At 54.4% G+C, this 14,691-nt stretch overlaps 1 protein-coding gene across 1 annotated transcript; it reads right to left on the minus strand.

Moving 5' to 3' along the window:
- Positions 1-629: 629 nt before the first annotated feature.
- Positions 630-14,377, minus strand: CAPN11 (calpain 11). The gene is made up of 21 exons (XM_066359314.1): positions 14,150-14,377; positions 13,731-13,800; positions 11,871-11,989; positions 10,783-10,916; positions 10,417-10,585; positions 7,622-7,705; positions 7,439-7,524; positions 7,133-7,207; positions 6,821-6,981; positions 6,439-6,605; positions 4,748-4,759; positions 4,220-4,431; positions 3,864-3,903; positions 3,691-3,756; positions 3,552-3,609; positions 3,366-3,430; positions 3,056-3,124; positions 1,504-1,582; positions 1,296-1,412; positions 769-827; positions 630-656 (listed from the first exon to the last, which is right to left on the minus strand). Exons 1-21 carry the CDS (start codon positions 14,375-14,377, stop codon positions 630-632), a joined length of 2,097 nt encoding a protein of 698 aa, XP_066215411.1.
- Positions 14,378-14,691: the final 314 nt, after the last annotated feature.

Below are 14,691 nucleotides of genomic sequence, written 5' to 3' on the forward strand. Positions count from 1 at the left end.
TGATGGTACTACCCTACTGAGAGCCACTGGGTGCTGAGGAAGTGACTTCCGCCCCTGCCAGTCTTTTCCTGGAAACAAGAGACACAGAGCCAGTGATGTGAGTTATTATATTAATGCCCATTAATGCCCCTGAGAGAGAGAGAGAGAGAGACACACACACACACACACACACACACACAGACACACACACACAGACACACACACACACACACACACACACACACACACACACACACGAGAGGCCACGGCAGGAGGGGTGGTCAGCAGTCAGGTGTAGGCAAGATACAAGGTGTGGAGAGACTCCTCAGCCAGGGGACACTGGGGAAGTATCACTTAGTATTTAATAAAATATACTCAAAGGGAGAGAGGCTGTGGAGTAAATCCAGCCACCGGAAGCCTAGGGAAAATGGAAGCACTGAGCTGGGCAGCTGGGCGTGGAGGTCCGCTGAGGGAGTAAGCGCGGTATCCAGGACCCAGGGGCTGCTTCCTGGAGCCCATTCCATCAACAGAAACTGCGGAGCTGAGAGCTGCAAAGCATACCTGCCCGCCAGGCCAAAACCCCAGCCAGGTGGTGGTTGTTGTTGTTGGTGGTGATGGGGGGGTCAGGTAGCCGGGCTCCTGTGTCCCCTCTATCCCCACATGGTTATCTGCAACCACTGCGGGGAGAGAAGCAGCAGATCTGAGGGGAGGGGTGGGGCAGGACGACTGGGGAGAGCAGAGGGTGGGTGGAGCCATGGGAGGGGATGCTGGAAGAGCCCTTTCCTGTACCTGGTTCAGGTTCAAGCTAATTTGGCCTGTGTTCTTGGGGTCCATTGTGAGAAAGTATGCTGTTTGGGGGAGGAAGCAAGAGGAGACATTGAGAGTGGAGTCAGAAAGACCCACGCCCGACTAGAAAATATATGAGAAAGGATGTAAGAAGCTGTCCCTTGCTGCTTCCCCAGCTAACCTCTTCCCCCCACCAGCAGGGCACTAATGGTGACAAGTCAAAGAGCCTTGCTTTGAGCCAGGCCCAGCTCTGAATGCTCTCCACACGTACACTAACTCATTTAATCTGTACTTTCATCCTATGAGGGCAGGACCATTAATATCCCCATTTTATAGGCAAGGCAATGGAGGCACAGGAGATAAACTGACTTGCTCAAGGCACAGAGCTGGCAAGGTGGAGCTAAGACTTGAACCCAGACCATCTGTGCCCTGTAAGGGGAGTGGCTTCGGAGCAGAGTTCCCCAGACAGGTACGTAGGAGAAGGCAGTGGTCCCAGCCTAGGGTGGGGAGCGGGCATGCGCCTGACTCACAGAACATGGCCTTCAGCCTCAGGAAACAACTGATGAAGCTGTCAAAATCCATGATCATGTCATCATTCGCATACCTGGCCACCAGCACCTGTGTAATCTTGTTATTCACCTTGATGCCTGGGAGAGAGAGGTGTGCAGACGAGAGTCCAGCCCTCCGGCCGTGCCTTCTCCCTCCCTGCCCCAAAGGCCCCTCCTGTCCCCTGGCCACCTGCTTTCTCAATTGCCAAGCGCATCTCATAGGAATTCAAGGTGCCCGAGTTGTCCTGGTCACATTCTTGGAAGATGTGCTGAAGGGGCACACAGAGGAGGTAGGGAGGTAGGGCTGTGTGCGTGGCACGGTGCTTGCCTCACCCCTGTGGGGCGCAGTCAGACACGAGGGGAGCAAGGACCACAGGCCAGGCGCAGAGGGCCACCAGGGCGAAATGCCCCGGGTGCCTAGCAACGGGAACAAGGACCTCACTCCCAGGGCGACCTTTCCTCCCTCCGCTGGTTACATGGTTTAGATCCCCTGATTTCATATCACTGGTCATGGAATTCGGACCCTCCCCTGGCATATCGCTGGTCATGTGGTTTTAGACCCCTCGGAGGAGGAACAAACAAGGAAGCCAGAGAGTAGCGCTTAAGCATTAACTCCTTAGAGACAACACTTAGGCCTCAGTTGTGTTTCTTCAGCTCCAGGCCTGGGAGAGCAGAAAACCGGACTAAGGGAAGGGAAGCCCCCACGGACCAGCTGCAATGACTAATGACCCTGCCTGGGCATCGACCAGTCAGTGGAGACCGCTACCCTAAAAGAACACACCTGGAAAGCTAATGACTATTCTATTAAGATCCTCCCCTGGGACTTCCCCTAAACTCCTCCTCACCCTTAAAATCCCTTAGGACAGAGGTCGCAGTGCGCCTCCCTTCGGGGAGTACACTGGTGCCTTTCCCTTTCCCCTACCACCTCCACCACCACCTCCTCCTCCTCCCCCTCCCCCTCCTCCTACCCCCCCTCCTCTTCTCCCCAGGTGCATTCTCCTTGCTTCTCTCTTTTTCCTAAGCTCTAAGGGACCCCCCGAGACTTGTAACCAGGGGAGCAGTGGGCAGCGGCAGCTCGTCCCAGGCTGACCCCCTGAACCTGTTTCCAAGGCCCCCTTTCCTCTGACTTCCTTCCTGCACGGCCAATAAATTCTTCCTTGACTTGCTGCATCTTGTCTCTTGATTGAATTCTTTCTCTCAGGAAGATAAGAACCGAGGGCTCCTCATTCCTGCTGTGACACAACTGCCACACGAGACCCCAGGGGCTCCCTTCTCCGGCCCATCCCCTGAGCTCCCCCTGTAGACCCACATCTGGGAACTGCAGGGTGAATTCCAGGCCTACCAGGGGGCTTCTGACACCCTGCCAGGGCTATCTACATGTCTCCTTTTTTTTTTTTTTTTTAAGATTTTATTTATTGATTTTTAGAGAGAGGAGAAAGAGAGGTAGGGAGGAGCAGGAAGTAGTTGCCCCTTGTATGTGCCTTGACCGGGCAAGGCCGTGGTTTCGAACCAGTGACCTCAGCGTTTCAGGTCGACACTTCACCCACTGTGCCACCACAGGTCAGGCTTACTAAATATTTATATTTTGCCTAGCTGATACACCGACACTTGGGCAGATCCTGGCCTGTTGTGTGTGTGTCTAGTCAGAGGCCCCACTTCTAGCTTCCTCCTGACTAGTCCCCATCCCTCTTGAGGACCCCACCTTTCTCGCCCCCAGAAACTGCCCTTTCCATGCCCTTTACCGTCCATTTCTTGATTTTTTCCCAGAGGATCTGGAACTCCCGGAGCCCTAGCTTGCCTGAGCCATCTTTCTGCAGGGTGGTCAAGGATATCAGAGAAGGGAGCGAGGGGGCACCCCGGGGGGGGCAGGGAAGCAGAGGGGCTCGCAAAGGGAGGGCGACAGCCGGAAGCACTGGTATCGGTTGGAACCCCGGAGCCATCAGGGAGGAGGGCATGGCTGTCCAGAGAGGTGGCCACGTGGGCTCAGGCTGAGGGGTAGGGGACGGGGACAGGAGAACACTAGATGGGGCCGCCCGCTGGGCAGGAAGATACATCCATGATGTTGACCATGCAGCGGCACACGTCCAGGCCGAAGCCCTTGCTCCTGAAGTGTCTGACTGGGGGGGGGGGGCAGCGGGAAGAAGGGAAGGAGTGAGCGGGGAGCTGTGGGGTGCCGGCAGTGGTGTCAGGGGGTGCTGTGCATGGGCCGGGCTGTGGGCGGTGCGGCTGGGGACTCACGTGTGGAGGTCACCTTGTTGAGCAGCTTCTGGAGCTCGAACACGCCTATGTCCTTGTCCTAGGACAGGGGACTGTGAACCCCTGGGCTGGCCCCTTCAGCCCCACCACCGCCTTCCAGCCCCCAGCCCCCAGCCCTCACCTCCCCTCCTGCCACTATCTCAAACAGACGTTTCAAATCTTGGTCCATTTTCTCAGAGATGTTTTCCTGGAGGGAAAGGAATGGGAAAGGGACCCGCCCAGTCCAGAAAATTCCTTCACCCCCCCCCCCCCCAGGCTTCCCCTGATCCCTCAAGCCCAGAGCTCGAGCCTTACCTCTTGGAGTAGCTCTGTACAATTGGCTTCATCCAGTTCCCTGGGCAAAAGTGAATGGGGCTCAGGGGTTACCAAGGGTCAGGAAGACAGGGATTTCTGTATGGGGGGCTGGGGGTGGGGAGGGGGAGTGCTGGAAGGAGTTAGCTCATAGATCTGAAGCCATACGAACAGGTTCACAGCATCTGTGTTCTAGTTCTGGTTCTGCTACTAGCTGGGACTTCCTCTCCTCTGCCCCAGGGTCTCTGATTGTAACATGGGGACAGGGAGGGGGAGGGGGCCAGATGACTGCTCCCTGAGCTTGACATCTTACAGCTCTTCAGCAGGTGAGCTTGGGGCCGCGAGGTGGGGCCCCTTACCAGGACTCGCTGTGCTTCTCTGTGAAGACCCGAAGCAGGAAGTCGGCTTCCTTGTGCGGCTCGAAGGTGGAGGGAATGACGACATACTCCCCTGGCGACAGCTGCAGGTGGCTGCTCACCTCCCGCGAGCTGGTGAAGATCTCCGCGAAGCCGTGGTCCTGATACTTGGTGAAGAACTCCTTCTTCAAGTGGATATCCTGGATGTTCTGCAACTACAGGTGCCCGGGAGGTGGGTACAGGGCTGGCGGGGGCGGGGGCGGGGGCGGGCGGGGGCTGGGCGACAGGGACCTCCATGGTGGAGCCTGGCTGGGCAGGGTTGCGAGGAGACATCTCCATCAACTGACTGGGCCTGGACACCACCCACTTGGCAGTGGCCCTGGTGTGATGATGTCTTCTTTCCCTGACTTCCACCCAGGGCCTGAGGGGGCTGGAATCCCAGCCTAGCAGCCCTCAGAGCCCTTTGCCGAATTCCACCCTTTGCCCAGCCACGTGCATCCTGGCCGGGATCGAGCCCCGTGGCTTCTGTACCTCCTTCGGGACCTGGGAAAGGAAGAGAGAGGACGGTCAGACCCCCAGGACGGTGAAGGAGCTCAGGGCTGTAGAAGCCACATGAGAGGTGCACACAGCACGTGAGTGTGAGTGTGTATGAGTGTGTGTGTGTATGTGCATGGTACGCATAGCGTGTGAGTGTGTGTGAGTGTGTGTGTGTATGTGAGTGGTACACATAGTGTGTGAGTGTGTGTGAGTGTGTGTGTTGGCGGGGACATGTTAAGGGCACTGGGGCACTGGTGATAGGGTGGGACGTGGGCTCTGATAAAAGTCCTGGGGTTAATAACCCCTCAGCTTTGACCAGCAAAGTACAATTTACATGAGTTTTGCCAAGGGGAGATTTTCTCTGCTGCAGGATAAGGACAGGAAAGAGAATCCCCCAGAGGTGAAGTAACTCGCCCAGTTCACCCTGCTAAAAATGGAAGGAGCTGAGGTGAACGGCTAGTGAGCATCTTCCCACGGGACACTCATATCCTGCCGGAAGCCAATGAAGGATTATGAAATTGAGCATTGAGCACCAATAAATTTTTTTTTTTCTTTTTTCTGAAGCTGGAAACAGGGAGAGACAGTCAGACTCCCGCATGTGCCCGACCGGTATCCACCCGGCACGCCCACCAGGGGGCGATGCTCTGCCCATCCTGGGCGTCGCCATGTTGCGACCAGAGCCACTCTAGCGCCTGAGGCAGAGGCGACAGAGCCATCCCCAGTGCCCGGGCCATCTTTGCTCCAATGGAGCCTTGGCTGCGGGAGGGGAAGAGAGAGACAGAGAGGAAAGCGCGGCGGAGGGGTGGAGAAGCAAATGGGCGCTTCTCCTGTGTGCCCTGGCCGGGAATCGAACCCGGGTCCTCCGCACGCTAGGCCGACGCTCTACCGCTGAGCCAACCGGCCAGGGCGAACACCAATAAATTTGTAGGAAGGTGAGTTAAACCAAGACAAGTAGGTTGCTGTCCTGCAGGGATGACCAGAGTCTTTAATGTGCTGATTGCATTGTAGACTGGGGGTGGGGTGGGCGATAGATAGCTTTTCCTGGAAGGAATACGTCTAACCTTGGAAATGACTTGACTTGAGCTGGTTCTGTTAACCTGGTAGACTCACAGCCTAGGAGCAGGACCTGGCTGATGTCTGTTTTTTTTCACTATGGAACCACTAGAGACTGGACTGGCGCCTGGCATACAGTAGGTGTTTCATAAATACTTGGTGACTATGCAAGAGAATGAACAAATGGCCATTTCTAGGCTTTTGCAAAGCGTGGTTTGGGAAACACTTGTCAGGGACTTCTCTTGGTCACTGGAGTCAGTGTTCCTGGTGGGACATCTCGGGGAGGCTTGTGGGGGCCTGTGCAGAAGTCACAAAGTGTCTGGGAATCAGGAGACAGGTTCTGTTGCTGACCCTTGGATGTGTGAGCTTGGGAGAGAGACCTCACCTCTCTGGTCCTCAATCTCCTACCTCTTTCTACAAGGCGTTACTAGTCAGAAGGCCTTTGGAAGGATGCCTGGCACAAGGGAGCACTACCCTTACTGTTTCAGAGTTTAAAAATCTGTTCATAGGAAACTGCTGGCCCCGCCCCAAAAGGACAATGCACCGCTCAAGAAAGAGCCGGGCTGTGGAGCCTGGTGCGGGGGGTGGGAGGTGGGGGGCGAGAATGGCTGGGCGGCCAGGGGGTCACCCACCGTGTAGATGATGAAGCCGATGGTCTGCAGCTGGGCTCCCTGCGGCCGCGCCTGCCGCCAGTTCTTCTGCATCAGAGCCACCATGCAGGTGCAGACCTCGTTGTCCTCTGTGTCATCGTCCACCTCGGGGAGACAGATCTTAAACTGGGGGTTGGTCCAGAATGTGTCTGTGGAGGAAGCAGGTCGATGGCTCTGCCCTTCCCAAGGCGCCTGGACTTCCCAGCCACGTGCCCGCCCCTCCTCAGCAGAGCCCGTGGGATCTGAGGGACCCCTGACCTCGCTGTGGGCCCTGGCCCCTGTCACCCTGGGCCCCCCGGGCTGGGCAGCGTGGTGAGTGGGCGGCCCCTCCCTGGCTCCCTGCACCCTGAGGCCCCTCGCCCACCTAGGTGGTTCCTGCAGCCGCCCGCAGTGCTGCCCCTTCGCCAGCTGCCCTCATAGAAGGCGGTGTGCCAGTAGCTCCCATGGTCCCCGGAGAGCGCGTCCGGAGTGAGGCTGCAGATCTCCAGCATTGTGAAGTTCTTCAGGAAATCTTGGTAGGACATCCTGAGGCGGAGGCAGCGGGTGCTGGAGCCCATCAGCTAGGACCCCCTTTCCCGGGAGCCGCCACCTCCGCCACACCGCTGGGAAGGTGGGGAGGGAGGGAAGTAGACGGGTGGGGCTTGGGAGGGGAGGAAGCCCACCAAGCCCCTCTGACCAGAACTCCCCGTCCTCCATCCTGTGCAGCAGCTGCTTCCGGGTGTCTGGTGACACCTCGTCCCACTCCCTGGCGCTGGAACAGAGGCAAGCAGCGAAGGAGGTAGGGGGCAGGAGGAAACTCCTTGTCCCTCAGGACATGCCCTCACCCCTGAATGCCCACTGGGGGGCCCTGAGTTATATGGAGAAGAGAACCTAGAGGGGAGGGATGTGCCTTGAGGTAGATGCCCGTGGGTCCCTCTGTGACACGGCTTTGCTATGGGCCTGTGTGCTCTGCACCTGAGTGAGCACGGTCAAGGGCGCCTACTTGTCACTCCAGGCTCCGTTCCACTCAATTCGGCCCCAGGGATTCCGGACCCGGATCAGGGATTCCACCTTGCCTTGGTACAGGATCTAGGTGGGGAGTGGGAAGAGGTCAGAGTCACAAGGGAATGCAAAGGTTCTCTTTCTTCACATGCCCCCCGGGGTTGGGTGCAGCTGTCACACTCACGTCCTGAAGGCCGGTCACTGAGTAAGCATGTCCTCTCACCAGCATCATTGAAGTCACAGATTCTAAGTCACTCTCACTGGTGATCTATAGAACGGAGAGGAAGGAAACGGATTCAGGATCTGATCAAATGGATTGGGGCACTGAAGACAAGGATTATTTCTTTAAGATTAAACTTTGTATTTTTAACCTGACCTGTGGTGGCGCAGCGGGTAAAGCATCGACCTGGAATGCTGAGGTTGCCAGTTTGAAACCCTGGGCTTGCCCAGTCAAGGCACATACAAGAAGCAACTAATAGGGGTTCCTAACAGATAAAACGACTACTCAGCTGCCATCCTGAAGCTGCCATCAGGGCAGGCCCTGAGGAGGAGGAAGGGCTCTAAAACAGAATCTTCTCACCCCCACTACAAGGTTGTAGTTAATTGTTTGCTATTCTCTCTCTTAACGGCTTACTGGCCTTCATTTTGAAATGTAGCAAAAAGTTGACCTTTGCAGGAAGGTCAGAAAAAGTTTATGTTGGGGCAGGACCTGACACTTCGGGGAGTTTAAATCACAATGGTTGTTTGTAAAAACCTAGCCACAGGCCCAGGGGCGCCAGGACCCCACTGTTCCTGGGAGATTCCTGACCACAGCTGTCCTGAAAATTTAGCAAGGATACCAGATAGGACCACTCTGGCTAGGCCTGTGCTACATCAGGAAACAAACTTGCAAAGGAGGTGTTTCTGCAGCTGAACCCTCCTCCTCCTGCTCATTGTCAAGTCAGTGACCAAGGCCACAAACCAAGATATGGTAATCTGAGCATGTCCAGGTGCGCCCAACCCATCCCAGCAAATGCCTGCAGCAACCACTATATCTAACTCTCCCTCCCACTTGCACCCAGATGCTTTTAAAATATTTTTTTTTTCCCGGAACACACTAGCCTCGTGTTTTCGGTTCGGCTCGTGGTTTCTGCCTTTCAGTTCCCTTCTCCCTTTCTGTCTATCCTCTCTCCAAAATCAATAAATAAAATCTTAAAATGCAGTTGTAAGACATAATACAGAGAGATCCATTACTCATAGCCAGTCTGCCCTGGTTGTAGCATCTTGCAAAGCTATATAGCATAATATCAAAGCCAGGATGGTGGTCTGGGTGCAATTTATCAATTTATAGAGATTCCCCTACCTTCACTAGCACTCACGCATGTGTTCTAAATCGTTTTGTCACATGCACAGTTTTGGGTATCCACCACCTGTCATGATTCAGATTTCCATCACCACAAACACCCTTTTGTCCTTTTATGACCTCTCTTTACTACTCTCCTCCCTAACCTCTGACATCCACTAATCTGTTCGCCATTTCTTTCACTTTGTCATTTCATGATTGTCGTATAGATAGAATCATACAGCATGGACCCTTTTGGGATCGGCTTTTTTTATTCAGCATATACTTCCCTTGAGCTTAACCTAAGTTGTTGCACATGCCAGTAGTTCATTACTTTTCATTACTGGGCAGTGCTCTGTGCTGTGTGCACCACAGTTTAACTAGCTACCCTTTGAAGGATATCTAGGTTGCTTGCAGTTTTTAAAAAAAATTTAATGTTTGTTTTATTGATTTTAGAGAGAGAGGAAGGGAGAGAGAGAGAGAGAGAAAAGAGACAGGAACATCAATCTGTTCCTGTGTGTGCCTTGACTGGGGATCACATTCAGCAACTTCTGTGTTTTGGGACGATGCTCAAACCAACTGAGCTATCTGACCAGGGCTTAAATTTTTTGTTTTGTTTTGTTTTGTATTTTTCTGAAGCTGGAAACGGGGAGAGACAGTCAGACAGACTCCTGCATGCGCCCGACCGGGATCCACCCGGCACGCCCACCAGGGGCGATGCTCTGCCCATCCTGGGCGTCGCTATGTTGCGACCAAAGCCACTCTAGCGCCTGAGGCAGAGGCCACAGAGCCATCCCCAGCGCCCGGGCCATCTTTGCTCCAATGGAGCCTTAGCTGCGGGAGGGGAAGAGAGAGACAGAGAGGAAGGAGAGGGGGAGGGGTGGAGAAGCAGATGGGCGCCTCTCCTGTGTGCCCTGGCCGGGAATCGAACCCGGAACTTCTGCACGCCAGGCCGACGCTCTACCACTGAGCCAACCAGCCAGGGCCCAGGGCTTAAATTTTTATTTATTGATTTTAGAGGGAAAAGAAGGGACGGAGGGAGGGAGAGAGAGAGAAACACGGGATTTTCCCCCCACCTATTTATGCATTCATTGGTTGAGTCTTGTATGTGCCCTGACTGGGGATCAGACCTGCAACCTTGGTGTATCGCTCTAGCCAACTAAGCTACCTGGCCAGGGCTGCAGTTTCTGCCTATTATGAAAATAGCAGCTATAAACATTTGTGTGTATAGCTTTTGTGTGGGCATGTCTTTATTTCTCTGGGGTAAATGCTCAAGAATGCAATTGCTGGGTCATACAGTAGTTCTCTAGGTTTATTTATTTATATTTGTCGGGTAGCTATTACATACCAAGTGTCATCCTAAGTCTCAGGATCAGGCAGTGACTGAGACAAATAAGGTCACTGCCTTCATGGAATGTAAAGACTGTCTGGACAAGATAAGCTCTTCATAAATACATAGATAAGGAAACATTTCATATTATAATTTCAAAGCAGAGAGTGAATGGGGGTTGGAGTGGCTAATTTAAACTGAGAAAGGGGTATCTGAACTGAAATGTGAATAAGAAAGAGCTAGCTATGCAGGTATCTGGGGAAAGGAACTTCTAGGTGAAAGTAACAGCAGGAGTAAAGGTCCTGAGGCAGGACCATGCATGGCTTACTTCGATGGAGCAGCCCATGAGAGAAGATCGATCTAGAGCCTTCCTAAGCATTCTCAGCAGGTTCTTGGGGGGCCTGCCGAGCTGGAAGCTCTGGGTCACACCCCCCGTGAAGTCCTCAAAGCCTTCCACCGTGTTGCCGCCTGACAGTGCTTCATAGGACCCGCTCAGTCTGCGGGCACAGAGAGGGCACTGTGTGGGCTCTGGGACAGAGACGTGAGCTGGACATCAGAGGGCATGGCGAGGGAAGGCAAGGACGCCCTGCCACGCCCTGCCTTTTCCCTTGATTCCAGGTACCGCTATAGCAGCCAAGTGGTGGGCCAGCTTTGGAGGCAAGCCCAATTCCTTGGCTCAGGGCACTGCACTCACTTGGCATACGCCTTCTCCAGAAGGGCACTCCAGAACTCAGTGTGCTTTCTTGAGTGCACAAACACCAGCTTGCCCTTCTTTGTAGGTAGCCGGTCATCCACCACCACGTTCACCCACTGTCCAAACTGCCAAATCTGTGGGCAGCAAGGTGGGCTTCAGCAGGCCACGGGCATCTGGTATCTGTCTGCCCCTCCCACCTTCCACCAGAAGCACACTAACACACACACACACACACACACACACACACACACACACACACACACACACACACAGTCTCGTGTGAGACCTCTGGTGCACGAGCGCCCCCTGGTGGCCAGGTCCAGTGACATACCAGTGTCAAAGAGCCAGCTCCCTCAGAATGGCTCAATGGTTAAGAGCAAGACCAGGAAAAGCATGCACTTCACCACCAGCCTCATTTCCAGGTCCTGTCTTGGCCTCCAAGGGGACCCAACATTTTGACCTTGGTTGGACTTTAGGATTCCTGAAGCTTAAAAACTCTTGTGATTCTCAGAACTATTTTATGTCATGGGAAATTTATCCACATGTTGCTAAAACATCAAGAGCAGGTTCCAAAAGTTATGTGACAAAGACTTCCCAATATTATACATACACACATATATGTGTGTGCGTGTATCTATGGAGAGAGAGAGAAAAGAAGAAGAAGAAGAAGAAGAAGAAGAAGAAGAAGAAGAAGAAGAAGAAGAGGAGGAGGAGGAGGAGGAGGAGGAGGAGGAAGAGGAGGAGGAGGAGGAGGAGAAGAAGAAGAAGAAGAAGAAGAAGAGGAGGAGGAGGAGGAGGAAGGGGAAGGGGAAGGGGAAGGGGAAGGGGAAGGGAAAGAGGAAGAAGAAGAAGAACCACAAACTGGTAATTATTTTTTGGAGGGGAGTTAAAAAATTAGCTTACATGATTTCTCTAGTGAGCAGATACTTCTATGATAATTAAGCAAAACCCCACCCGAACAATGGCATTTTTCAAAAAGAAAAAAGGTGACCTTTAAAGCACATAGTGACTCTCTTCCGCCCTCATACTCCCCCGACCCACCACGCACACATGCACAAAGCAGCTGTAGCGCTCCAATCAGCCTTCACCTCAAAATGGAAGATGCCAGCATAGTTCTTCCTGAAGCTCTGCCCCTTGGGTACCACACGGTACAGCAGTTCGGGGCACGTGGTAAGTGAGCCGATAGCAGCCAGCAGCCAGCAGTCCCCTGGAAAGACAGGCAGGGGCTTCCATCCTGAGCACTCCCCCATGTGTGAGGGTCCCAAACTCCAAGCCATGGAGGAGCAGCAACGGCTTCTGTGGCTCCTGCGGCTCCTGCTGGGCGGGCCTCCGGCTAAGGAAGCTAGCGGGAGCCGCAGGACAGAGGGAACAGGCTCTGGGGGAAGTAAACTACTCTACCTTCTCCTTTACCTGAGGGACTTACAAATCAGAGCCAGGTGCTTATGTTTTGGGATTCGGTGAGGAGGAATTTTTGGCCTTGGTGTTGCTCCTCCCTCCGGGACCCGCTTCCTTTGGGAGAGAACCAATCATCTCCCCTCCGTTGAACAAATCCAATCACCTTCCCCTCCTATCCCCACCTCTAACCCACGAGTACCCTGCTGTAGTGACCCAGACGTCTCTCCCTGATGTCACCCACATAATATTGGGAATTCAAGTGGCTCAGTGTGTACCCAGGGTCTCTGGCTAGGCACTGGGCACAGGGGCAGTATGCCAGCCTGAGGTCACCTGTTGCCATCTCTATTCTGGGATCTCGGACCCCGAGGACTGGAGTTGTGAGACAAGTGGTGCTCCCTATGGGTACCCTGGGCCAGGTTGAGGCTGAGGTCACAGGGAAAGCTTCTGTGATTACCAATGGCCTCCTGGCTCCCAGAGGAACCCAGGAGGGAGGCGGAGGGGGGAAAGGGAAGGTTAAGGACACTTCAATACACCATTGCCGATTTTTCTTCTCTGATAGCCCTGGCCTGGTCCAGCCCAGTGAGCAGCAGCAGCAGTTGGGGGGCTGAGCTCTCCTTGGCCTCTGTCCTGCACACCCCCTGCTCTTTTCTGTACCACAGATCAGAATTCAGTCACAGAGAAAACCCCAGCCTGGACTCATCCCTGAAGATGCAGTGAGAGGTTTGGAGGAAGTTGCGGAATAGGACCAGGTTTATGGAGGAAGATGTCTCTCAGGACTGTCCCTGGGAGCCTGTGGGAGGGACATTGAGGGGACCCAGTGCCCCTTTACGGGACACCCCAGACTGAGCAAGTTCTTTGACTCTCCTGCCCTCAGGACGTGGCGCCTTCTTCCTCTGCCCCTGAGTGTGGGCCAGATTTCATGCTTGCTTCTCACAGGTAGAATGTGGCCGGAGATGGTAGAGCATCATGGCTTCCTCCTTGGTCTCTCTCTTGGACCACTCACTCTGGAGGAAGCTAGCTACCCCATGGTATGGGCACTCAGACCTCCGCCATATGAGGACACCGTCTCGGAAGTGGACCCTCCAGCTCCCATCACACCTTCAGGTGACCGGTGACCATAGCCCTGACCGGCACGGTGACTGCAGCCTCGTGCGAGACCCGAGCCAGGCCCACCGGGCTCTGCTGCTTTGGAAGTCCTGCCCCACGGAAACTATCAGACGACAGCACACTTGTTGCTGCTTTAAGTCACGGAGCCGTGGGGTAATATGTTGTGTAGCGGTCGGTAACTAATACAGCACCCCAGCTTACTACCAGCACCCAGACGGCTGCGGGTCGGGGACAATCTGGGTTCAGGGAGGAGCAGGAAGACCTGCCTGACACCCTTGCTACCATCTCCTCAGAAGAGGGGTGACAGGGAAACAGAAGAGGTCCCCTGGACCGAAGGAGTCCCGTGCCCCAGCCTCAGAAGGCACTTTGGCACACCCCACCTGAGCCCCCTCCCTAATTCACCCCACCTCGCCTCCAGGGAGACCGGCCTTCCTGGCCCCACTCACCGAGCACCCCCTGGCAGATGTCCGTGGGGCTGACCCCATTCTTAATGAAGTGAGGATTGCTTGTGATCTCCTGCAGTGAAGGAATCAAGTTTTCAGGGAGACCAGGACACCCTCCTCCCATCTCCCCTCCCCCTTTTCCTCAGGGTTCTAGGGGAGATCACGATGGGGGAGAGGGAGGGTGATGGACCAGCTTGGTACAGCTGTAGGTTATCATAGCAAAGGTTGGTGCGTGACTCTCCCAGGGGTTATGGGAGGTCTTGCATAAGCATGTCTAGAACTGTCCCCGACCCTGCTGGAGGCGGAGCGCGGGGCCGGGGCCAGGGCGGGGCTGTGGGGGACTGGAGGTTATCAAAGTGACTGGAGCATTGCTACACTTCGCGCCACCCCCGGGGGTCCATGCCTCCCCTCCCGGTGCCCACAGTAGGCCGCTGCCAGCAGATGTTCTGAACACTCTTGGAGTTGGGACCCAGTTCCTTGAAGCCCAGTGAGGTGGGTTCGGCAGGGAATATGGGGTCCTCGAAGAGTATCCCCTTCCTCAGACAGAGCTCTTGCAGCTCCTCGAAGCTCTGGTTCCTGTAGTTCTGGGCGTTGTGGTGTTGACCCATGCCCTGGGCCTTGAGGCGGCTGTGGCTTATGTGAGCTGCCATTCCCTTGTGGATGAACGTGGACTCCGCTTAATAATAAAAAGACAAATAACTGCATTAAAAATGGAAAAAGGATCTGGAAAGATAATTTTCTGAAGAAGATATACAAATGACCAATAATCTCGTGAAAAAATGCTCAACATCTTTAGTTACCAGACAAATGTAAACCAATGATATACCACTTCACACCCACTAGGATGGCTGTAATCAAAGTCTGAGAATAACAAGTGTTGACGAGGATGTGGAGAAACTGGAATACTCATACACTGTTAGTGGGGATGTAAATGGGTGCGGCCACTTTGGAGAACAGTCTGCTG

Source organism: Saccopteryx leptura, chromosome 1, assembly GCF_036850995.1.
Source record: "Saccopteryx leptura isolate mSacLep1 chromosome 1, mSacLep1_pri_phased_curated, whole genome shotgun sequence".
Classification (NCBI taxonomy): Eukaryota; Metazoa; Chordata; class Mammalia; order Chiroptera; family Emballonuridae; genus Saccopteryx; species Saccopteryx leptura.

Excerpts from the sequence above, each read along its gene's own strand:
- CAPN11 (XM_066359314.1), bottom strand. The coding sequence starts at position 14,377 with ATGGCAGCTCACATAAGCCACAGCCGCCTCAAGGCCCAGGGCATGGGT. Across the intron at positions 3,757-3,863 it reads GTACAGAGCTACTCCAAGAG|GAAAACATCTCTGAGAAAAT; the intron begins GTAAGGCTCGAG and ends CTTTCCCTCCAG. Across the intron at positions 3,610-3,690 it reads AGATAGTGGCAGGAGGGGAG|GACAAGGACATAGGCGTGTT; the intron begins GTGAGGGCTGGG and ends CCCCTGTCCTAG.